Source organism: Arachis hypogaea, chromosome 13 (assembly GCF_003086295.3).
Source record: "Arachis hypogaea cultivar Tifrunner chromosome 13, arahy.Tifrunner.gnm2.J5K5, whole genome shotgun sequence".
Lineage (NCBI taxonomy): Eukaryota > Viridiplantae > Streptophyta > Magnoliopsida > Fabales > Fabaceae > Arachis > Arachis hypogaea.
Window position 1 is genome coordinate 8,403,934 of NC_092048.1, and position 24,659 is coordinate 8,428,592.

The 24,659-nt window shown below is 35.5% G+C and overlaps 1 protein-coding gene across 3 annotated transcripts; it reads right to left on the reverse strand.

The window, feature by feature from the left end:
* Positions 1-1,157: 1,157 nt before the first annotated feature.
* LOC112736976 (disease resistance protein RUN1) lies at positions 1,158-24,336 on the reverse strand. Of its 3 annotated transcripts, none has more exons than XM_072213119.1 (6): positions 23,883-24,336; positions 14,843-15,217; positions 12,499-13,603; positions 12,132-12,419; positions 1,923-2,792; positions 1,158-1,844 (listed from the first exon to the last, which is right to left on the reverse strand). In XM_072213119.1, the coding sequence occupies exons 1-6, from the start codon at positions 24,152-24,154 to the stop codon at positions 1,272-1,274; spliced, it is 3,483 nt and encodes a 1,160-aa protein (XP_072069220.1). In that variant the 5' UTR covers positions 24,155-24,336; the 3' UTR covers positions 1,158-1,271. The 3 variants fall into 3 exon arrangements, with proteins under 3 accessions (XP_072069220.1, XP_072069222.1, XP_025642447.2); XM_072213121.1 differs by having other exon boundaries at positions 1,158-1,818; positions 23,883-24,239; XM_025786662.3 differs by lacking the exon at positions 23,883-24,336 and adding an exon at positions 15,519-15,739 and having other exon boundaries at positions 14,843-15,413.
* Positions 24,337-24,659: the final 323 nt, after the last annotated feature.

Genomic DNA, 24,659 nt, shown 5'->3' on the forward strand with positions numbered 1-24,659 from the left:
GTCAAAGAAAGCTTTAGGTAATAGTTTTCCTGTGTAGGTAAATTTAGTTGAAAAGTTTTGCAGTGAGTAGTTTATACTTTATTATGAACAAAACAAAACTTTCAAGTGGGACATACTTCTCAGTTTTAATTAGATATAAGTAGCTACGCGTTAACCATTGTTAACTTGCAATTTGACAATTGTTGCAGCTCTTTATATGCTAAACATTTTCTCTATTTGAAAGATACGTTTGGTTTATTGATCTTAGGGGCTTCGTCTCATTTTGCTTTAATGACTCTCTGCGATAGAGACTAACGAAGTTGATGAGTATTCGTAGCGAAGGATCTCATATACATGAATTGTAGCTTCGTAACATGTTCAGAATGCTATAAAATTTTGTACACAAGGCACTTAGAAATTTCTTTTACCACCAATTTTCTAAGTTAGATATCAAAGATGTAAATGCTAGAAATGGATTCATACTTAATAATAGTTTATACTTAATATTTACATGAAAGTGATGATTCTTTTATTGTTCTGTAATATTTCAATATAATTAAGGATATTACAAGTAAAATTTTTCATAAAATTATAAAGGAAAAATATAGGTAAACAATGAAAATACTAAATAATGTGAATAATGGATATATCGGATATTTAATCCATTAGGTGTGCGAATGGTTATTCTAATATTAAAATTTAGGTGGGTTTACGTGAGTAATTTGAAAGTATAGTGTGTTTTTACTTTATTGAGTCAATTTTAAAACACATTGTTCACATTGTTCACAAAAGCCATTATCTACCTAGCAAAGTCCAATTATAAAATATAAGTTAATGTCTCTTTTAATTTTTTATCTATTTATGTATTGGGAAAAATCAAATTTTATTCTTCTACCGTGTTAACCAATATCTTTAGGATATTTTTTTAGCTTAATTTTTATAATTATATGATGTGAATTGTGAAATGAATAAATTTTAATTGAATCTTCTAATTATTTTAAGACCAATATATTTTAAAATAGTTGAAAAAAGAGTATATATACCTATAGTCATAGAAGTAAGGACTTAATTGATTTATTTTTATGATATAGTAGTTTAATTAAAAACATTTAAATTACATGAACCCATTTGTAAATGTAAACTGTAAAGCAAGAGCCTCAATTAAAAAAACTGAACCATTAAACAGTATAAGAGAATGCTTTATATATTGTGAGAGGTGTTAAAAATGTTAACAGTGTAGACAAAATGCAGATGCAACATTTGCATTTATTCATGAATTTAAGGATTGCGGGCTACATTAATTGGTCATCTTGAATTGCCAAAACATTGTGGTTCTGATTGTGGTGAGATGAAGAATTGGCGGTGTACATCATTGTTGGGTTAAAATGTTGCACATCTTGCTTAAATACCCAACGGTAACCACAACTCTTCACTTCTACTACTTCTGGATAATTACTTTCGATGGCCAATTCAATACCATCAAGATAATATGCTCCTTCTTTTGAACCCCTTTTAACGATATATTGGTGGGATAGAAACATTAGCAACATATGATCCAATTCAGTTGTGATCAAATCTTGCTTAAACTGTATTGGAACAGGGCAACCAATGGGCCCAAGCGGATTACCACGAAAACGATAACGTAAAAGAGATCCTGTCTCTCGTCCAACAAATTGGGTTGAAGCATGATGTGCAACAAATGTTGCACAAGCAGCAATGCCAATCCAATTATTGTCATCCACAATGGGAGATGGATCCAGCCTCATTGAATTACCCGTATTCTGTTTGCTGAACCACCTTGGAATTTTAGTTCCTGGAACAACAGCTTCAATTATGCATCTGGGGAAAGTGCATTGCAGGTTCGCCTGCCACCGTAGAAATTAGGTATGTTTAACAATATAAGTTCATAATATACACAGAAAAAAGGGAATTGAAGTTGGTACCTGAATCATTCTTATCATCCATGAAATAACGGTCACACGACAACCTTCCGTGTCACTCAAATTCGAGCAGTTGAAAACATATATTCCTCCACGATATACTCTTCTGATCGGCAGAAGTGTACTTGGCAAGCACTTTAGATTCTTACAGTGCTCCAAATTCAGCACGCTTAGCTTGGGAAGTTCCTTGACGCAATATGGTAGCGTAACAATATTGTTTCCCCCTATATTTAAGCGTTCTAAACAATGTAACAGTCCAATAGCATCAGGGATTTCAACTAGATTACAGAAACTTATGTCAAGATATGTCAAAGTTGGGAAACGGGACAAAGAAGACACCGATAAACCAATTGAATTCAAACGCCTTTTGGAAGATAAAAAATGGAGAGGCCTTGTAAGAGTTTTGCATATGGATGATGTCATGTGGCTTTGCATCTGTCTTGGTTTCTCTAACAACTGATATCTAAATAATTTTGAACAGCCAGATAGATTTAAATTTTGAAGAGAATTAAGACCAAATATGCAATTGGGAATACTAACAAGGTTTTTGCAGTTTTCCAGATTCAAGCAACGAAGCTTTTCTAGAGAACCAACGGATGCATCAAAGTGAACAACTTTATCGCATCCTGCAAGATTTAGCTCCTCAAGACTTGGAGTCGGAGATAAGAAGTAGGGTATCTTTACAAGGCTTTTGCAGTTGTTCAGATTTAAGGAATGAAGCTTTTGTAGAGAACCAACAGATGGATCAAGGTGAACAAGTTTAACACATCCTTCAAGATTTAGTTCCTCAAGATTTGGGGCCTGAGATAAGTTTGGTATCTTGACAAGATTCTTAGAATCACTTAGTACTATATGTGTCAATTTTGGTAGATCCTGCAACAACAACAACAACAACAACAAAAAATCCAATAAAAGAAAACCATATTATTATTATAACTAGTTAACCACTTTTCAACTCATTAAATTTTTTTTGTCCTTTTTGACCTAATTGTTTGCATTACTTACACATTATTTTGTCACCTGTACATTGCTTTATTTTTCTTTCAACCATTTATGTTCTTTTAATATATCATTTAATTATAATAATATTATTAAAAATACATAATGTTATGATTTATAAAAAATAAAATTAAAAAATTAAATATTACTTTCAGCTATTCAAATTCTTACTTATATATTTTGTCTAATATTTTCATTTTTATGCTATAGTATTTAAATGTAACTTTAAAAAAGACAAAAGAAACAATAAATAAAAGTAACTACTTAAAATGAACAAAGATAAAGATTATATGAAATCAAATAAATAAACTTTAATTTAATATATTTATTCAGAAAGTATATATTCTTTTCTAGTTCTTGAAAATAATCATTATTAACACATTTATATTTATTTGAAACTATATTTAAATTCACAAATAAGTTATTTCATGCAATAGTTGATATACTTTTCTCATCAATTTTTTTAATTTATAATTACAAATATAAATACAACTCAATTTTTTTTCCAATTGTATTCCTATATTGGTGTTATTATTAATATTTTATGAATAAATGTATATAGTTGATAATATCTATCTAACTAATTATAATTTTCTTTTAAAGGGAGGTGTTTCGGAGCTTACCTAGAATTGGACGGTTGGATTTGAATGAGAGGCCCAAACGCTAGAGGAAGGTGGTCTCCGACTTGATTTATATTTGGGAATCGCCGTCCGAATTGTGTATATGAGAGAATGGGGGCCGGGTTGGTACATGCAAAGACACTCCGATACCTAAGTTAACAAAGAGGATAAGCAGGTTTTTAGTATATTGGAACTTAATTTTACTTGAGCGTGTCAGTGTATTTATAGGTGATGAACCAATAACCACCGTTGAAGTAGTTCCACTTCTGATGGTGGATAACCGTCCCTTTATCTTAGGGTTGTTGAGATATCTCTTCTAGAAGTGGGTGAGAGATTTTAGGAGGTAGTTACTTATTTGAATAAGTGTCATCTGTCAGCTTATGTCGAATCCGACCTCTTTGGGGAGGTCGGGTGAACAGTGAAGGCCAACTCTTTGGATTGGGCCTCTTTGACCTAACTGGGCCTGGCCATTGCGTTGGGTTAGGGTATAAACAGTGCACTTTCTCGAGTTCGATCTCTTAGTTATGAGTCGGATTCGAGTATTAAACGAACTCGGGGATGCTTGAGTTGGTATTTCTTTTTTAGTCGCAAAACCGACGTGATTTTAGTTTTGAAACCGACGTGATTTTAAATTCTCAATCGTCGCGTCTAATCAACTGTCGTGTCCATTTGTCTTCTGTGTTTACACGCCGGGGGGTGGGGGGGGGGCAGTTACATCGGTAACGGCACGTCCTCTTCATGACTGCGTCGTTTTACTGTTATGCCCCTAGTGTACTCTAAATTTCTTTCCCTCTTCTTTCTTTCTTTTCTTTCGTTTGTTTTCTGAGAACTGTTTCCCTCTTTCGCTCTTTTACTCGCTCACAGAATTCTCAGGCTCTCTTTCGTTGCAGTGTTCGCCTTTCTATCTTCTTCTTCACAAAAGGTTGGTTCTTTGCATCTCCTTTCGCTTTCTACTTAATATGCTGCATGTTTTGAGAGTGAGATTCCTTTGTGGCATTTTTACTGTTCGTAGTAGGAATATTTTTGAAATTTTGCATTTTCCCTTTTGTGAAGATCTCTTTTGCTATGACTGCTATATGCTCTTACCTTCTATTTGAAAAGATCTTCTTCGTTATGGATTGGTTTTTTGATGACTTCTTTTTCTGCGTAATGTAGGTGTTATCATTTTCACGTACATTTTTTCCTTTTTAAGAAATGTCTTCCCAAATTCCTGAAGCCCTTTTGAGATAGGTAGATATTTCTGTTCTTTCTGAGAACCCTTTAGTAGATATGTCTTCATAACTGAACTCAGGAAGCACCAAAGGATCTGTAGCCTCGACGGTGATGAACCCTAATATGAGTTGATAGCCCCCGATCCTAAGGACCGAGTTTGTTGTGGGAGGAATAATGATACTGACCCCCACTTTATTTTCATGCATGACTGTCTTTTTACCCGTTTAGGGGTTACCTTGCCTTTTTCTGATTTGAAATGGAGGTCCTGTCCCACTGTAGGGTAGCTCCTTCCCAACTTCATCCCAATTCCTGGGGTTTTTTGAAAATTTTTCAGCTTGTCAGCCGAGAGCTTGACCTTCTGATTTTTTTAAAAATCTTTTTCTATCTTTTCCACTTGACCAAGCTTTTCAGTAAACAAAACAAACAACAATGGGTGTCTTTCCGAGCCATTCAAGGCCGGAAAATTGTTTCCATCTTTGACGAATCCTTCCATGACTTCAATAATTTCTTTTTTAAAGTCCAAGCCGTTGAAGGCCATCACCCTTTTTTCCTGGATGAGAATAATGAGCTCCAGTTTTCTTTGTACTGGGTAGAAACCTCTCCTGTAGAAAAGTATAGCTTAGCATACTTGGATGGGGTAGAGGAGGCTCTTGTCGAGTTCTTTCAAGAGGCTTGGGGATGGGCTCTAACCTGGACACCAAGAAATTTCTTCTTGGATCTCCGAGTTCTGTAATGGCTGAGCTAGGTAGTCTTTCATTTCTTGCTCTTATAACCACATTTGACTTCTTCCGACTTGTATTAATATGTTTATTCCCAACTTGTGTGCTAATCAAATTCGCTTTTCTTTTCAGAAATGGTGAAAAGCGGGTCGAGAGCAGCTTACCAGAAGGTGCAAGAGGCGAAGAGGAATGCTCGTGCCCGAGTTGCTGCACAGGAACTCGGAGCTTCTACTACTCCTCCTCTTCATGGGTCTGGTCTGGGGACCTCTTCCTCTCGGCCAATCTTGGTAAATCCTATTCCTCCTCCTCCTCCTCCTCCTCCTCCTCCCCCCGTTCAATCCGCCTCGAAACTTGAAAAGAAAAAACTCAAGACCATGGAAGTTGGTTCTTCTAGTGTTGGGGATGCCGATTTGGATGGTCTGAAGTTTACTAGGAAGCACATCCTTCCATACAGCCAGATTGCTATGGATGCTGCTGCTATCTAAAATCATCTTAACATTTTAATTCGAAGGGGAATTCAAACTGTCGGAGTCTGCACCTCCCTCCTTGATATTTTTGACAAAACTCCTTTGAGCACTACTCAAAAATCTTTGGAGGATCTCCAATGGAGGATTGTCATGTATCAAGAGGATGAGAGGAGGCTACAAGAGGAGAATTCTAGGCTAAAGGAAGAGCTTGGCCAGGCTTGGGAGAGGGAGAAGAAGTTGATGGGTCAATGTGCCATGGCTAAGGGTTCAAAGGAGAAGGCCGAAGAGAACTATGTTCGCCTTTTTTTCGGTAAAATAGAATTAAAGGAGGAACTGGAAAAGCTTAGGGAGGGATACCAGGATCTGGAGGAGTCCGTGGTTGAGGGGACCGAGGTGCTGAAAGAGCAAGTTAGGTTATTTTTGCGATGTATTTTATTCTGTTCGGGCTTTCCGACTTTTAAGTCATTAGCTATATTATGTTCGAGCTTGTGATGATCGACTTTTATAACCTCTTTAAGCCGACTTGTACCTCGTCGCTTTATCTCGCCGACCACGTAGGTCGGTCGATGGATTTTCGCGCTTTTTCGAGCTTAAGTCGGTGCGTATCGTAGTAATGATAAATGAAAACTTTAAAGAGAAAAATAAAAGATAGAGAAAAGAGATATTATTACTAATGAAATGTGGTTTCATAAGGATGCTTTCGCTACTAAGGGAATGATTATCCTGCCCCTAGCCCTCGCTTTGATGCCTCGTTAAAACCCCCTCCAGGAAAACCCTTTTTTGGAAAAAAGCCATGGAGTCGGGAAAAAGAGTACATCAGGGAGCGATGTTTGCTTCTAGCTATAATATCTCTTCATATTACAAGCGTGCCACGATCTTGGAAGCTCGGATCCTCCTAAAGGACACTTTTCACCAATGTGTAGTTCTGTGCCTCCCTCCGAATCTTCTTGACCTCTTTTTGTTCCTCTGGTAAGATGTCAAATTTTAAGTATTCGATCAGAGGAGTCATCCAACCGAGGTCTAATCCGGAAACTTCTAAGACGTCTAGCTTGGTGTTTGCCTTTGTGACTGAAGGTTCTTGGAGAGTTTCTTGGATTAGGCTTCTATTATCACCAGGCTTGGTACTTGCCAACTTGGAGATGGCGTCTGCTCTGCTGTTGAGTTCCCAAGTTATATGTCTGACCTCGGTTTCAGGAAATCGCCTAAGATACTCCATAGTTTTTTCAAAGTATCTTTTCATATTTGGGTCTTCAGCCTGGTACTCTCCGTTAATCTGAGAAGTCACGACTTGAGAGTCATTGAAGACTACGACTTTGGTTGCTCCGACTTCTTTGGCTAACTTCAGTCCGGCAATCAGGGCTTCATATTCTGCTTGATTGTTGGAGGCCGGAAACTCAAATTTCAAGGAGACTTCTATTTGAGTTCCCTCCTGGATAGCCAGTATTATGCCTGCACCGCTTTTGACTTTGTTAGAGGAGCCATCCACATACAACTCCCAGATCGTGGAGGTCTCCTCTTGATCACCTGGGTATTCGGCTACGAAGTCGGTGAGGCATTGGGCTTTAATATCAGTCCGATATTCATATTTCAAGTCGAACTCGGATAACTCTATAGCCCATTGAACCATTCTACCCGCAACATCTGCTTTCTGAAGAATTTGCTTCATGGGCTGGTTCGTCCGAACTCTTATGGTGTGAGATTGAAAATAAGGCCGAAGCCTTCTAGATGCTACTATCAAGGCATATGCAAACTTCTCAAGTTTTTGATACTTTAGTTCGGGGCCTTGTAGCACCTTGCTTGTGAAGTAGACAGGATGCTGTCCAACCTCATCCTCTCGTATTAAAACTGACGCCATGACCTTCTCTGTGACAGCTAAGTATAGCACGAGTTCTTCACCCGCTTTTGGCCGGGTAAGAATTAGAGATTGGCTCAGGTAACTTTTGAACTCTTGGAATGCCCTCTCGCATTCAGAAGTCCATTCGAACTGGCATACTTTTCTTAGTAGAGAAAAAAGTGGTAAGGATCTTAATGCTGATCCTGCCAAGAACCTGGATAAAGCTGCAAGTCGGCCATTCAACTCCTGGACCTCCTTTAAGCAGGTCAGGCTCTTCATTTCCAGGACCGCTCTATACTTGTCGGGGTTAGCTTCAATCCCCCTTTGTGTTAGCATAAATCCTAGAAATTTTTTTGCCTCCACTGCAAATGTGCACTTATTGGGATTTAGTCTCATCCCGTGTGCTTTTATGGTGACGAAGACTTTCGAGAGGTTGTCCAGGAGGCCGGCATCATCCTTGGTTTTCACCAGCATGTCGTCTACATACACCTCCATCAACTCTCCCAAATGAGGTGCAAATACCTTATTAATCAGCCTTTGATAGGTGGCCCCTGCATTTTTTAATCCAAATGGCATGACCACGTAGGAATAATTTGCTCTGGGCGTGATAAATGACGTCTTCTCTTGGTCTGGCTTGTACATCGGGATTCGGTTATACCCCGAGTAAGCGTCCATGAATGACAAGTATTGATACCCCGAGCTGGAGTCCACTAGGGTATCAATATTTGGTAGAGGATATGGGTCTTTTGGACACGCCTTATTAAGGTCTGTGTAGTCGACACACATCCTCTATTTGCCATTCTATTTCTTGACTAGCACCACGTTTGCCAGCCAGGCTGGGTACTTGACTTCTCTGATAAAGTCTGCTTCCAGTAGGGCTTGTACTTGCTCTTCGACCACTTGAGCCGCTCAGGTCCTAGCTTTTGTCTTCTTTGTTGGACAAGTCGGGATCCTGGATGAACAGCCAATCTATGTGACATGAGTTCGAGATCTATCCCAGGCATTTTGGAAGCTTTCCAGGCAAAGAGATCAGAATTTTGTTGTAGGAGCTATGTCAGCATCTGCTTCAGATCTTCCGTTAGACTAACTCCTAAGTTGGTATTCTTTCTGACCTCTTGCCCGATCTGCACCTCTTCAGTCTTTCTTCCAGGCTGTGGTCGTAGCTCTTCTTTAACTCGGACTCCTCCGAGTTCAATGGTATTGACTTGTTTGCCTTTACCTCTCAGGTTAAGGCTTTCGTTGTAACACTTTCTCGCCAACTTCTGATCTCCTCTGATGGTGGTGATCCCTTTCAGTGTTGGAAACTTCATGCAAAGATGGGGGGTAGAAACCACTGCTCCAAGCTGATTTAGGGTTGTTCTACCTATCAGGGCATTGTAGGCAGAAGCTACATCGACAACAATGAAGTCGATGCTCAGAGTCTTGGCTTTCACCCCCTTTCCAAAAGTAGTGTGTAGGGAAATGAAGCCCAACGGATTAATGGGAGTGTCCCCTAATCTAAAGAGAGTGTCAGGGTAGGCTCTTAACTCCTTCTCGTCCAATCCCAACTTGTCGAATGTTGGTTTGAACAGGATGTCTGCCGAGCTCCCTTGGTCCACCAGAGTTCTGTGTAGATGAGCTTTGGCGAGGATCATAGTGATTACTACTGGGTCGTCATGCTCAGACACAATACCTTGTCCGTCCTCCTTGGTGAAGGAAACAGTTGGAAGGTCAGGTCCTTCATTTCTGACTTGATAGACTTCTTTCAAATGCCTCTTTTGAGATGATTTGGTCACCCCTCCTCCCGCAAAGCCTCCCGATATCATATGAATATATTGTTCGGGGGTTTGTGGGGGCGGACTTCTTCGTCCGTGATCTTCATCATCTCTTTTTCTTTTCCCGTGATTGTCTAACATTTTCATGAGATATTCGTCTAGCCGACCTTCTCTGGCAAGCTTTTCTATCACATTTTCTAGGTCGTAGTAATCATTGGTGGAGTGACCATACAATTTATGGCACTCACAGTATTCATTATGGCTCCCCCCTTTTTGTTCTTGATTGGTCGCGGGAGAGGTAGCTTTTCAGTATGACAAATTTCCCTGTAGACGTCGACTAGGGAAACTCGTAGGGGAGTGCAGGAATGATACCTTCTGGGCTTCTCAGACCCGACTTCTTCCTTTTCTTGGGCTCTCTCTCTTTTTCTTTTGATTGATGGGGGTGCCCTTGTCGTCAGCTGGGTTCTCGTAGCCTGGCGTTTTCTTCCATATTGATGAACTTATCAGCTCGTTCTTGTACATCACTCAAGGAAGTCGGATGTCTCTTTGAGATGGACTGCGAGAAGGGTCCTTCTCGAAGTCCATTGACAAGACCTATTATCACTACTTCAGTAGGCAAGTCTTGAATTTCCAGGCACGCTTTGTTGAACCTTTCCATGTAGTCCCTCAGGGGTTCCCCGACCTCCTGTTTTACTCCTAGTAGGCTAGGCACGTGCTTGACTTTATCTTTCTGGATTGAGAATCGCATAAGGAACTTACGCGAGAGGTTGTCAAAGCTGGTGACCGATCTGTGGGGGAGGCTGTCGAACCACTTCATCGTCGCCTTTGTCAAAGTCATTGGGAAGGCTTTGCAGCGGGTAGCATCTGAGGCGTCAGCTAAATACATCCGACTTTTGAAGTTGCTAAAGTGGTGCTTTGGGTCAATAGTTCCGTCATACAGATCCATGTCAGGGCTTCTAAAGTTTCTGGGAACCTTAACCCTCATGATATCTTCACTGAATGGATCTTCTCCCCTCAATGGGGTGTCTTCTCGGTCAGCACGAGAACCTTTATTTCTGAGGTCGGATTCCAGCCTTGAGAGCTTTTCTTCAAGCTCTTTTCATCACTCGACTTCTCTCCTTAGGTTTCTCTCCGCTTTTTGCTGTCGTTCCAGCTCTTGTTCTAACTGGTCTAGCCTCCCTTGGTAGCCGTGTAGCAGCCCCATGAGATCGGCAGAATGAGGTTGTCCCTCCTTCTCTGGCTGATGAACCTCAGAGGAGATTCTTCTTGAGCCTTGAACACCTGAGAAGCCCTCGCCGTGTTGTCTTTCTGCTCCTTGCAGTGATATTATTACTCTGTCATTGTTGACTACATCTTGATGCTCTTGCTCAGATTCTAATGCAATATGTCTGTCCTCGTACTGGTCATCCGCCATTATGGGTTCATCTTCCAGGTCCCCGGCAACGGCGCCAATATTTTGGGACTTACCTAGAACCGGATGGTTAGGCTTGAATGAGAGGCCCAAATGCTAGAGGAAGGTGGTCTCTGACTTGCTTTATGTCTGGGAACCGCCATTCGAGTTGTGTATGTGAGAGAATGGGGGGTGGTACCTACAATGACACTTCGATGCCTAAGTTAGCAAAGGGGGTAAGCAGGTTTTTAGTATATTGGAACTTAGTTTTACCTGAGCGTGTCAGTGTATTTATAGGTGATGAACCAATAATCACTGTTGAAGTAGTTCCACTTCTGATGGTGGATAACCGTCCCTTTTATCTTAGAGTTGTTGAGATATCTCTTCTAGAAATGGGTGAGAGATTTTAGGAGGCAGTTACTTATTTAAATAAGTGTCATCTGCCAGCTTATGTCGAATCCAATCTCTTTGGGAGGTCGGGTGAACAGTGAAAGTCAACTCTTTGAATTGTACCTTTTTGACCTAACTCAACCTGACCATTGCGTTAGATCAGGATATGAACAGGAGATTTATTCTTTTATATATAAATTAATTCATTTTAGTTCTGTAAAATGTGAAGTCTAATTCTAGTATTAACGAATTGCTTACATTTATAAGTTAAAAGGTAATTATTTTTGCTATTAGTTTTTTGTAATTTTTTCTCTAATAAAAAATTATAATTAATTAGATAGATATTTTTGTGACTATATTCAAATGGATATTATTATCAACATTTGTTATTCATATACAAAAAGATATAAATAATAATATCAATAAATGAATGCTATTGGAAAAAGAATTAGAGTTGTATATTTGTATTTATAATTATAGATCCAAAAATTGAAGAATAAAGTATATTAACTATTAGATGAAATAACTTATTTGTGAATATAAAAATAGTTTTAAGTAAATATGAATATGTTAATAATGACTATTTTCAAGAATTAAAAAAGAATACATACTTTCTGGATAAAAACTTGACATTTAATTAAAATTTTATATTTTTATATTAATTTTCTCTTCTTAAGATTTTATTCTTCTACCTTGATGGTATAAGAATTTAATTGAATATTTTTAAATTATAAAAATTTAATTATAAATTTGATTAAATTATAGACGTTAAGAAAATAATTTAATCATGAAATTAACACGAACAAAAATAATGATATCTGCCATACCTTTATTCCCTTCCAGAGTTCTTTCATGTTGCTATGGCACAGGATTAGTTTAACGAGTTTATTTGGCTGAAAGCTTGATGGCAAAGATGTGCAAGGATATTTTTGCCATTCAAGATATCCCAACTCATTAGAAAGAAAATGCAAGCATCCTGAGAAATTCAAATTTCTATCTCTAAGTATAAGCAATTTCAGGTTACTCATTTGTGATAAAGCTTCAACTGGCAACTCTTCCCTGCTTTTACAAAATTCTCGCAGAACTATGGCTTCAAGCTCAAGGTTTTCTGCTATCTGAAATATTAGAGCTTTTAAAATTATTTAGATTCTAAATAAAAGTGGCAACCTACAACAATTTCAATAAGTATTTTACCTTGTTTTCCCTCAAGACATTGCTTAGATCCTTTTGATTCCATAACCTGCTCCACTTTCTTGGTTCGTATGGTGATTTTTCTCGAACAATACTTCTACCCAACTCTCTCAACAGATCGTGCATAATTATCCACGATTCTCGTCGAGTTATGAGTGATTTATCATTGAGAATTTTTATACCAATCTCAGGATGAAATCCTCGAATACGTAAAATATCTTTCACGTATTCTTCACCATGATCTGAAAAAAAACAAGCAATATCAAGAAATATTTTCTTTTCCATATCGTCAAGTGCATCAAAACTGATTCGTAGCACATCCAGAATATCTTTTGTTGGCTTTTCTTTCAATCTAACCAATGCGCTACTCCACTCTGACACATTTCGCCCAAACAAAAATGAGCCCAATACTCTGATTGCTAATGGAAGTCCATTAGCATATCTTAAGGCAGAATTTGTGAGGCTTTCGTAATCTTTTGCAACTTGACTACATTTGAAAGCTTTTCTGCAAAACAATTGGCGAGTATTCTCATCATTTAAGAGTGGAACTTTGTAAACGTCGTCCGCTCCATACTCTCTCAATATATGCTCATCTCTAGAAACTATGATTATTCTACTCCCTCTACCGAGCCTTTCCCGTTTTATAGCCAACTTCTCCAATTGAATCCCCTCATCAACATTATCAAGAACTATCAGAACCTTTCTATGCCGTAACCTAGTTTGAATCAGATTATTTGCCAATGAAAGATTGAATGTCGAAAAATTTTCTTCCATGAAAGCTTGACAAAGAAGTTGCTTTTGTACACCAAGTGGACCATAACCTCCGTAAATTCTACTTACATCATCCACAAAACATGAAGCATCATATTGATGAGAGATTTTTTCATATAAAATGGTGGCAAGAGTTGACTTTCCTATGCCGCCCATTCCACAAATCCCTACAACTCGAACTCGAACATCATCGTCTGAGTACAAAAGTAGAAGCTTTTCTAATTCTTGTAGAGGAGAATGCATCCCAACTATATCATCAGATTGACTTGATGATGGTTTGGGACTCACTATGCTTGTTACCACTTTCACAATTTTTTCAATCTCAGCGGATTGTGACCTAAACACATCATGAAAAAAAAAAATTCTCACATAAATCAGCACAAGCCTACATATATATAGATTATCCATCTACTTATAATATCTATTGTAATATTCTAAACAGAAGAGACCATAGTTTAACAAGTTAATAACATCTAAATTTTTAAATTGTCTATGAATTTATCATGTTAACACTAAACTTAGTTTATATAGCAATATAAAGAAAACAATTTATCTATATATCACATTTAGAATATCATAATAACTATAGCATCTATATATATGTATGTAACCAATTTATCATCAATTTAATAATTTCTTACATTAAATTCTTCAATTATATAAAAGAAATTATATTATAGAAAACATTAGTTTATATAAAGGGTTAGTTTAAATTCTAATATTATAGGTCATATTTGTTGAATAAATTTTACTTTATAAATTTTTAAAAATTATATAAAAAAGAGATCAAAATAGTATTAGAATAAGCTAATGACATATAAGTTTTATGTAACTTATCTATCATTAATTTCATAATCTTTTAAATTAAAATTTTCAATTATATAAAAAATATTAATTTATATCAAGAGTCAAATTCTGATATTTTAGGTCCTATTTGTTGAGTAAATTTTGTTTTATAAAATCATGGATAATTGTATAAAATAAGAAATCAGAGCTGTATTAAAGTAAACTGATTACACTTAAGTTTTTTAAGTTTATATAAAAATTATCATGTTAATACTAAATTTAATTTGTAACAATATAAGAAAATATCAAATTTATTTAGAAGCATTTAACAATAATAATGATAATAAAATTTGAAAGCCAATTGTATTAATAAATGTGAAGATTGAAAATAATATATCTGAAAAGTGAAAGTTTTATGTTTATTCATAAAAGAATAGGAATTCAAAAACAAAAAAAAGCGTTACATATATTAGTTTCTTCCCCATTATTATAAAGAATGTAAGATCTAAATCTACATATTTTTTAATAAAAATATATTTTACAACAGTTAAATTGACACACACACACATATATATAACTTAATAAAAATAGACTTTTTATTAATCTTTAATGTATGATGGCTAAATTATTTTATGAAAAAATTATACACTTTAATACCGCGCGATTTAGGTGTAGTTAACCATAATTGTTCAATAAAATCTGTGACATGTGTTAATTAATGTTAAGAGTGATGATGATGAAATGATTTGAAATAAGGAATGAATAGCAAAAGATGGAAGGGGTAACTCACTTATCCTTGAGATCCCAGCCAGAGAGACTGGCTACTTGTGTTAGAGCTGCCCTCCATCTTCGCACTTGCTCCATCATCTCCGCATCTTCTTTGAATCTTTCTTCGTGTTCCACAAAGGCTTTTTCGTAATTTCCACTTTGCTTTCTCACCTCAGATGGACTCACATCACAAAAAACAGGCAGAACACGCTGTCCCGGTATGTTCATGTAATCAGCTATCTTTGCCAGTTCTTGCAAGCACCATGTGGAAGAAGCATAGTTGATAGAGAAGACAACAATCAGAACCTGTGATCCTTCAATAGATTGCAGAAGCCCTGCTGATATAGGTCCTCCTTTCTGGAGCCTAGTATCATCCCTGAAGGCAACCATGCCGTGTCTGCGGAGAGCAGCATAAAGATGATCGGTGAAATTGAAGCGAGTCTCCCCTCTAAAACTCACAAACACATCATATTTCCAATTCTTCTCAAGACACAAGGTGCAATCCATTGCATGTATGTGAATAATAAGGATTAGTTTAATCTGTATGGAAATAATGAGATGCATACCGAGGACTCGGGGAAGAGTGTATGTATCTATATATATATATATATATATATAGAAAGTATGAGAATGGAATATTTATACAATGTCTACAATAGAGATTTAGAGAATATTAAAAATATAATTATTAGTGTTACCTTTTTTCATCAGTTGAAGTTTTTAGAATGAGTAGTATCATGACATGATATTAGAGCGCTAAATCCAAAAGATCAGGGGTTCGATATTTGGTGAATCACTGAAGCATGAAAAGAAGAGAACACTCTAGTGGAACACAACCTTAATTAACTTCCAACTACTTCACGCGCATTCTTTCAATTACGGCGAAGAGAAAGTCTCTAGCCACCACTTTCATTCAAATCTAGTAAACATTTAATGTTAAGAAAAAAAAAAGTATATAATTTTATTTCATTAAAAATATTAATAATAATTAATGTGTACAAAATGTGTTAGTATATAATACTACGGTTATTACCAATTTCCCACAAGATGTAAACTCATCTAATGTGGGGACAATATATATGAACATTTTTTTTATCTATACCAATATATAATGGGATACACAGAGGTTTGATATCCAATTCTTTCTTCTTCTTTTACCCCTGTTCTTTCTTATTAAAAAATGAGTTTACCTACCATAGAATTTAAAAACTGAATTATTTCTAATAAAGAAAACTGACACCACGTACTCAGAATACATAAATAATTATTAATTTTATTTTTATCTTTAATTTTTCATGATATTTTTTAAAAATTATTAAAATATAAATAAGTAATATAAATAACGTATAAAGAAATAGAATATAAAATAACTGATATATTTTTAAGTGATCAATATATCATTATAGTACAATAACTGATAGTATATAATTAAATCTACAACCTATGGTTTACATATTTTTGATGTCCAATATTTATTTTTTAAAAAAATTACATGTAAAAGTGTACTCATTAATCAAGTTTATACCAATACAATATATAATGAACTATATCAATATATAATTGGAATAAGAAAATTTGGTATCCAATGTTTTCTTACTATTTTACCCCTGTTTCTTTTTATAAACATTGGATTCACAAAAATATAACAAACTGTTATCACGTCCTTCATATTTATTATTTTTTTATCAAAGAAAGAATTTACATCCATGACAAAGTATCAAACTGCTTCACTATCAACCCACGACATATTTTAAAACTGAAAAAAAAATGCTACTACTACGTACTCACTTTAAAAACTAACTCACTGTTCCACCTTCAGTCATACTTAACAGAATTAAATTACTCTTTCCTTTTTAATCTTGGTCTCGCAAAAGTATTTCTTCTCTGCATAGTATTGTTATCTTTCTGACAAATAGAGATGAAAACTTCACGAAATCAACAGTCACATCAACGTTGATCCACTTGGACAGATTATGCTAGGCGAAGAAGACAGAACATAACCGAAGAACAAAGATAACAATACCTAGCTAGAAGACGTCCAAGTTATCGGGAGATGATTTGACAAGGAAAACAAATTGTCGTACCAACTGATACAACTCCAATTCCAAATACTGGTGGAGGTACCCAATTAACTACAAACATAAGGGGTAGCCAGATTGACTACAATTAGATAAATGGCCAGAGCTACCACCTATCAACAATTTGTTACGTAACACGATAACTAAATTTAAATTTTTTTGTTATGAACTGAATTAGTTCTTAATAATTATATTTTACTTTTCAAAAATGCAGGAATGAAAGCACATGACACTAGAACTGCCACAGGTAACAGAAATCAAAATAACATACACAAAATTAATCAAATTAATATTACTATACATAGTTTAGTATCCGAAATATATATCACAAAATTATACATAAATTACGGTGTCTTTTTTAATCAAACAACACATCAATCATATATGAAATTATAAAGTTAACATTAAAAATTTGGTATTCAACTTTTTCAGACATCATTCATTCTTAAAAATAATTTTAAAAAAAAATTAATGGTTAAAATAATATCTATATTTTTTTAATATATTTCATTTTCATCTTACAATATAATATATAACATAATATATAATATTTATATATTTATATTTATATTAAAAAAGAATAAAAAATAATGTCATGTAAGACTAACGATAAAAGTACTCTTATATTAAAGTTTATGATAATAATTTTATAATCAAAAATAAAATTTATATATTAAAATAATAATCAATATAACATTAAATTTTTTAACAACACTTTAATTTAATTTTTTTTTTAATTTTTTATGTTCTTATATTTTAGAGCTTTTGGTAATGATATATATTTTTAAAAAATTAAAAATAAAATTAGGATATATCTTACTTACATACAAATATAACGGTTAAAAAAATTACAACAGCTATCTATACCAATATATAATAGGAATACACATGTTTAGTATCCCATTCTTTTTTTCTCTTTTGTCTTTGTTTCTTTTTTATTAAAAAATGGGTTTACCACAGAATTTAAAAACTGAATCACTTCTAATAAAAAAACTGACACTACCTACTCATGATACATGATATTTTAAAATTAAATTTATTAATTATATTTTTTCTTTAATTTTTCATAATATTTTTTTAAAATTATTAAAAATAAATAATTAATATAAATAACATTATACTATAATCATAATAATCATAAAAATAAAATTACCTCAACAAATACCAATATCTATAACAATATATAATGACAATACATGGAATTTGGTGTCCAATTTTCTATTTCTTATTTTAACTCTACTAACATAATTCAAAAATATTTTACAGTTACTTATTTTTCAAACATATTTCACTAACAGTTACAAAAATTCACGCATAACTTCTATTCAATTCTTTATTTCCACAATCTCTCTTTTTTTATTTTTTTTTATTTTTTTGTGGCGATATATGAAATGAAAAAAATAATTAAAAGCCAATAAGTGTTTAACCAGTAGTGATAAATAGTTTTTTTATAGATCTTATTATATTCTGAGCTATTCATTTAAATTATATTTTGTTTAATTTTATGTTAGTCTTTGTTTGTATAGTATTGTTTTGAGTATGTCTGTGAGTACTGTACTCTGATGGTCTGTCCATCAGTTTAACCTCATTCTAATTTTCTATTAGAATTTTTTTTGTAATCATAAAAAATATATTTTTTTTTATTTTTTTTTATAATTTCATCCATTCTACTACTTCTTTTTTGACCTCTTAATACACTTTATTATATTTCTCTTGCTGCCATTATTTTTTTACCTTCAACACTATCACATTCATAGTTACAAATTTTATTTAGTTGGACTGCAGTTACTACATTCATGTATAACTTTCACCTATATTTTTTTTCTCTTTAATTTACTTACTCAATTAATATTTTCATCATTTTTTTACTTTTTTATTTTATATGAAATAATATTATTTTTAATTTTTAAATTATTAATTATACAGAATATTATATTTAAAACTTGAGTACATGAATATTTATTTTTAAATTAAACAAAATTAAATGAATTATATTACAAAAATATAATTTATTTTGACTTCTATAATATCATTTGTTTGCCATATGGCATTGGTTTTTTTATTAACGTATAAAAGATGTAACATATAAATATTTGGTGATAATTAATTATGATAGAGTGAAGAGAAGGTGGAAGGAGAAGAAAAAACGAGAAAGAATAAAATAATATAATAATGGCTACTAGACAATGGCAGGTATGTATACAGAGAATAATAACAAGAGAAAGAATAGTGTTTGATATAGTAAAGTGATATAATAAAAGTTATAAATTAATAATTTTAAAAAATAATGAAATTAAAAAAAATTAAAATATTAAATATAAAATTAAAACAAAATATAAGATATTTTTTATCAATTGAAATTATACATGAAGATAAAGAGTCCTTTGAATATAAATTTTTATCTCGACTTCAAATTAAATACTATTAAAAATAAATAATTAAACTTAATAACATTTATAAATAGTTAATTTGTAAATAATATTTTTAAATTTTTATTTTAATTTTTTTATGCATAATAACAACATAATAAATTCGTTTAATATCTTATTTAATTTAAATTTATAAATTTTATACATTCTAAAAGTTAATTTGATAATTTAGGTAAAAAATTTAAATGCTTTATGTCTTACTTTTTCTAGCGAAACTTCAACAACTCATAAAAGTTAACAGAATATATGGGGTTATAAATCAAAGTGATAGACAATATTAAAAGTTGCGAACTTGCGATAATAATATTTGGTGATAATTAATTACGGACTGTCGGGTGAAGAGAAGATGGAAAGAGAAGGAAGAAACGAGAAATGAAAACAAGGTAATATAATTGTTACGATAGGTAACCGGAGATTAATGGGCTGGATGGCGTTGGTTGGCCCAAACGTATGAAGGAGATGGCTTTCGGATGGATCAGCAACTCGGTGCCCTCTGTCCGACTTGTACGTATGAAGGAATGGGGGGTGGTACCTGTAAAGACACTCCGATGCCTAAGTTAGCAAGGGTGTGAGCAGGTTTAGAGAGTATTGGAACTTAGAGATACCTGAGGAGTGTCAGTGTACTTATAGTGGTGAACCAATAACCACCATTGGAGTAGTGCCACCTTTCTAGGGTGTTAACCGTCCCTTTATCTTAGGGAAGTTAAGATATGGCTCATGGGAGTGGTTAGAGAAATTCTAGGGGCAGTTACTCATTCAAATGAGTGCTTATCTGCCAGCTAATCCTTGTTCCGACTTCCTTAGAGCAAGTCGTGGCGCGAACCGACTTAGTAGCGGCTGATTTGGCGCTGGGTGAGGCTCAACCCTTTGGGTTGGGCCTTCATACTTGAATCCTGGGCCCTAGCGTTGGGCCAGGGTATGAACAGTGCCCCTACTCGAGCCCAACTTCTTTTAAGACTTGGGTTCGAGTATTCTACTCGGGGTCGTAGCCGACTTGCGAAGGAACTGACGTGATTGTGCGGAACCGACGTGACTTTTCGTGACCTTTTGGTTCTGACAGTTACGTCTAATCAAGCGTCGTGTCCGTTAGGAATGTGCGTAGGGATTAATGGTCTTGGTAACGGTGCATTTTCATTAATGACTGCCCCGTTTTTACCATTTTGCCCCTAACGTACTTATAAATACTTTCCCTCTCTTTCATTGTTTTGTTTCTGCGATTTTTCAAATTTCCTCTTCATTCGTTCGTGCTATATTCTTATATCTTCGAAGGCTTTTCGTTTTCTCCAACCCTCATTTTCAGATAAAGGTTAGTTTTTCTGTAACATGCTTTTCTTCTTACATGCCTTTATTTTGTAGATAGGTTGATTTGTAGACTTTAGTTCCGTATTCCCCCCTTTAAAGACCGTATTTTTTATTTTTTCTTTTTCCCTTGTAGGTTTTTGTTACCCTTTTAAGAAAAAGAAATGGCTTCCATAGATATTCTCTCCCAGTGGGTTGATATCACGGTCTTAGGGGAGGAACCTTCAGTCGACTCTGAGTTTATCACCCATCTTTGTACTCGCCATAGACTTTGTTCGTCTGAGGAGGACGAGCCAAAGTATGAGTTGGTGGACCCGGGTCCAGAAGACCGGGTTTGCTTTGGGAGGGCCAATGAGGCGGCCCCTCATTTCTTTTTTATGTACGAGTGTATGATCACCCGTTTGAGTGTTTTTCTCCCCTTTTCGGATTTTGAGATGTCTGTTTTATACCACTGCCGAGTTGCCCCTACCCAGCTTCACCTCAACTCTTGGGGTTTTTTGAAAATTTATCAATTTATCAGCCAGGCTCTGGAGTTTTCGACTTCTTTAAAGATTTTTTTTCTATCTTTTTCATATGACCAAACCCTTTAGTGGGCTAAACAATAAGCAACAGTGGGTGTCCTTCCGAGCCATACAAGGTCGGAGGGTTTTTACCATTTTTGACGAGTCCTTCCATGACTTCAAAAATTATTTTTTCAAAGTACAAGCTGTAGAGGGTCACCACCCCTTTTTCCTGGATGATAATTCTTCTCCTCGCTTTCCTCTATACTGGCTGGAGGCCTCCCCTTGCGAAAAATATAGTCTGGATGACCTGGATGAGGTAGAAGCAGCCATTGTGGGGTTCCTCCGAGAAGTTTGGGGGAAGGCCCCATATTTGGACACAAAAAAGTTTCTCCAAGGGTCTCCGACCTTTGTCCGGGCCCAGATAGGTAGTTTTCACTTGTTTGTTAGATTTCCGACTTGTCTGACTAATTTTTCCAACTTTGTCTAACCTATTGTTTGTTGCTTTTTTCAGAGATGGCGAAAACAAATGCCCAGGAGTCTTACCAAAGAGTTCAGGAGGCCAAGGCAAGGTCTCGTGCCAGGTCTGGTGGTGCTAGGGCGGTTGTCTCTCCTCCTCCTCCTCCTCGGAACGTCGGGACTCCCTCCCAACCTATTGTGATTTTCTCTTCTGCTTCCTCTCTGCCACCCCCCTTCGCCCGACCTACTCCTGAACCAGAGAAGAAGAAGCGTAAGACCTTAGAGTCTGGCGCTTCTGGTGAGGCGGACGCTCTTGCGTTCGTCCGAAAGAACATTTATCCCCATGCTCGTATGAGCATGGATGATGTTTCTGTTCGGCATTACCTCACCACTGTGGTTGAGGAGAGTCTCAAGACGGCGGGAGTTTGTGGCAAACTCTTAGATATATTTGAGAAGACTCCTCTCAGCTCTTTAGGGATGACCTCGAGGGTCGAGGAGCTGGAAGGCAGGCTTCGCATATATCAGGAGCACGAGAGGGAGTTGGAGGGGGAAGTCGCCAAGCTGAAAGAGGAGAGGGATATCCTCCTGGAGAAGGAGAGGAAGTTGCAAGCCCAATGTAACATGGAGGTGGATTTGAGGAAAGCAGCGCAGGTCAGCTACAATAGTTTATTTGGTGATCTTGTGTCTGTAAAGAATGATTTGCTGAATGCTCGGAGGGCCTATACTGAGTTGGAGGACTCCATCGCGGATGGCGCCGATGAGGCTTGAAGGGTCTTTAAGGAGCAGGTCAGAGTCATTGCACCTGACTTGGACCTTTCTCCTTTAGACCCTGATAAGATTGTTATTGATGGTGCCATCGTGGATCCTCCTGTCCCCGTGGTGATTTCCGAGTCGGAATTGAAGACTCGGGGGCAGAGGATCATAGAGTCCCCTCCTCGCTCTAAGGACGCTCCGAGCTCTTCTACCGTTCCTCGACTTCCTCTCCAACTCCTGGTCCTGGTGGCGCTCCTCCTGACTCTGGTGGTGGTGATCCTTGACAAACCCCAATTTGACGGTTTATCTTGTATTGATTTTTGGGGATTTTATCACCTTTTACCCATATTTATTCAAGAAATAGCATGGTTTTGTATATTCTCCTTTAATTGTGCTTGAATGTGAAAACATGCTTTTTAGGACTCAAAATAGCTAAATTTAATTCACCTTGATTCTATTAGATGCCTTGATATGTTTGTTAAGTGATTTAAGGTTTAGGAGGCAAAGATTGGATCAAGGGAATGAAGAAAGAAAGCATGAAAAGTTGGAGAACTCATGAAGAAATGAAAGAACCGGAAAGCTGTTAAGCCGACCTCTTTGCACTTAAACGACCATAACTTGAGCTACAGAGGTCCAATTGATGCGGTTTCAGTTGGGTTGGAAAGCTAACATTCGGGGCTTCGAAACGATATAAGATTTGCCATAGTTTCTACACGTATGGTGGCGCGCACGCGCAAAGTACGCGCACGCGCCGTTGCTGCCACCTAGTTCACTTAAAGCAAAACGTGGCCAACAAATTCTAAAGCCTTGTGGGCCCAATCCAACTCATTTCTGATGCTATTTAACCCAAGGAGTGAAGAGGGAAACGTGTGTTAGTTACCAATTAGTTTAGTTTAGCTTTGTAATTAGTTTCTAGAGAGAGAAGCTCTCACTTCTCTCTAGAATTAGGATTAGGTTTAGTTCTTAGATCTAGATTTAGATTCATGTTCTTCTACTTCTACATCTCAATTCTTTGTTGCTACATTCAATCTTCTTCTATTCCTTTATTGTAATTTCCTTTATGTTGTTCATATACTTTGTTGTGGATCTAGTATTGTTCCTTCTACATTTTCTTTCAATTCAATAAAAGGTAATTCATAATAAATGTGTCTTCTTTGCTTTTCTATTGTTGATCTCTTGTTTTTGTAGTAGTAGATTCCTTTAATTCTTGCAATTAATAATGTTTACTTCTATTGCACTCTATGTGTTTGTTGAAATGCATCTTTTAGTTTTAGTGTAGATTTTGTTCCTCTTGGCCTAGGTAGAGTAATTAGTGACACTTGAGTTATCTAATCCCTTTGTTGATTGATAATTGGAGAGATTGCTAATTGGTTTGGAGTGCACTAAAGCTAGTCTTTCCTTGGGAGTTGGCTAGGACTTGTGGCTCAAGTCAATTCATCCACTTGACTTTCCTTTAATTAGTAAGGGTTAACTAAGTGGTAGTAATGAACAATTCTCATCACAATTGAGAAGGATAACTAGGATAGAACTTCTAATTTTCATACCTTGCCAAGAGCTTTTTAGGTCCTCCAATAGATTGCAGAAGCCCTGCTGATATAGGTCCTCCTTTCTGGAGCCTAGTATCATCCCTAAAGGCAACCATGCCGTGTCTGCGGAGAGCAGCATAAAGATGATCGGTGAAATTGAAGCGAGTCTCCCCTCTAAAACTCACAAACACATCATATTTCCAATTCTTCTCAAGACACAAGGTGCAATCCATTGCATGTATGTGAATAATAAGGATTAGTTTAATCTGTATGGAAATGATGAGATGCATATCGAGGACTCGGGGAAGAGTGTATGTATCTATATATATATATATATAGTGGCGTCATAGTCATTGTGTGGTGGAAAGTTTAGCTGAAAATTTTTGCATTTGGATAGTGTAGCACTCCAGCATGAAAAGAAGAGAACACTCTAGTGGGACGCAACCTTAATTAACTTCCAACTACTTCACGCGCATTCTTTCAATTACGGCGAAGAGAAAGTTTCTAGGCACCACTTTCATCAAAATCTAGTAAACATTTAATGATTAAGAAAAGAGTATATAATTTTATACCACTAAAAATATTAACAATAATTAATTAATGATTACAAATTACAAAATGTATTACTCCATAATACTATTGTTATTATCAATTTTCCACAAGATGTAAACTCATCTGATGTGGGGACAATATACATGAACATTTTTCTCATATATATAAATAATTATTTAGTAGATATATATATTTGATAAATTAAAATAAAATTTATTTTTGTTAAATTATTTGTAAAATTTT

Coding starts and splice junctions, on each gene's coding strand:
- LOC112736976 (XM_072213119.1), bottom strand. CDS start 24,154: ATGCATCTCATCATTTCCATACAGATTAAACTAATCCTTATTATTCAC. Junction 2,793..12,131: donor AACTCTGGAAGGGAATAAAG/GTATGGCAGATA, acceptor TTGTTGTTGCAG/GATCTACCAAAATTGACACA. Junction 1,845..1,922: donor GGATGATAAGAATGATTCAG/GTACCAACTTCA, acceptor CTACGGTGGCAG/GCGAACCTGCAATGCACTTT.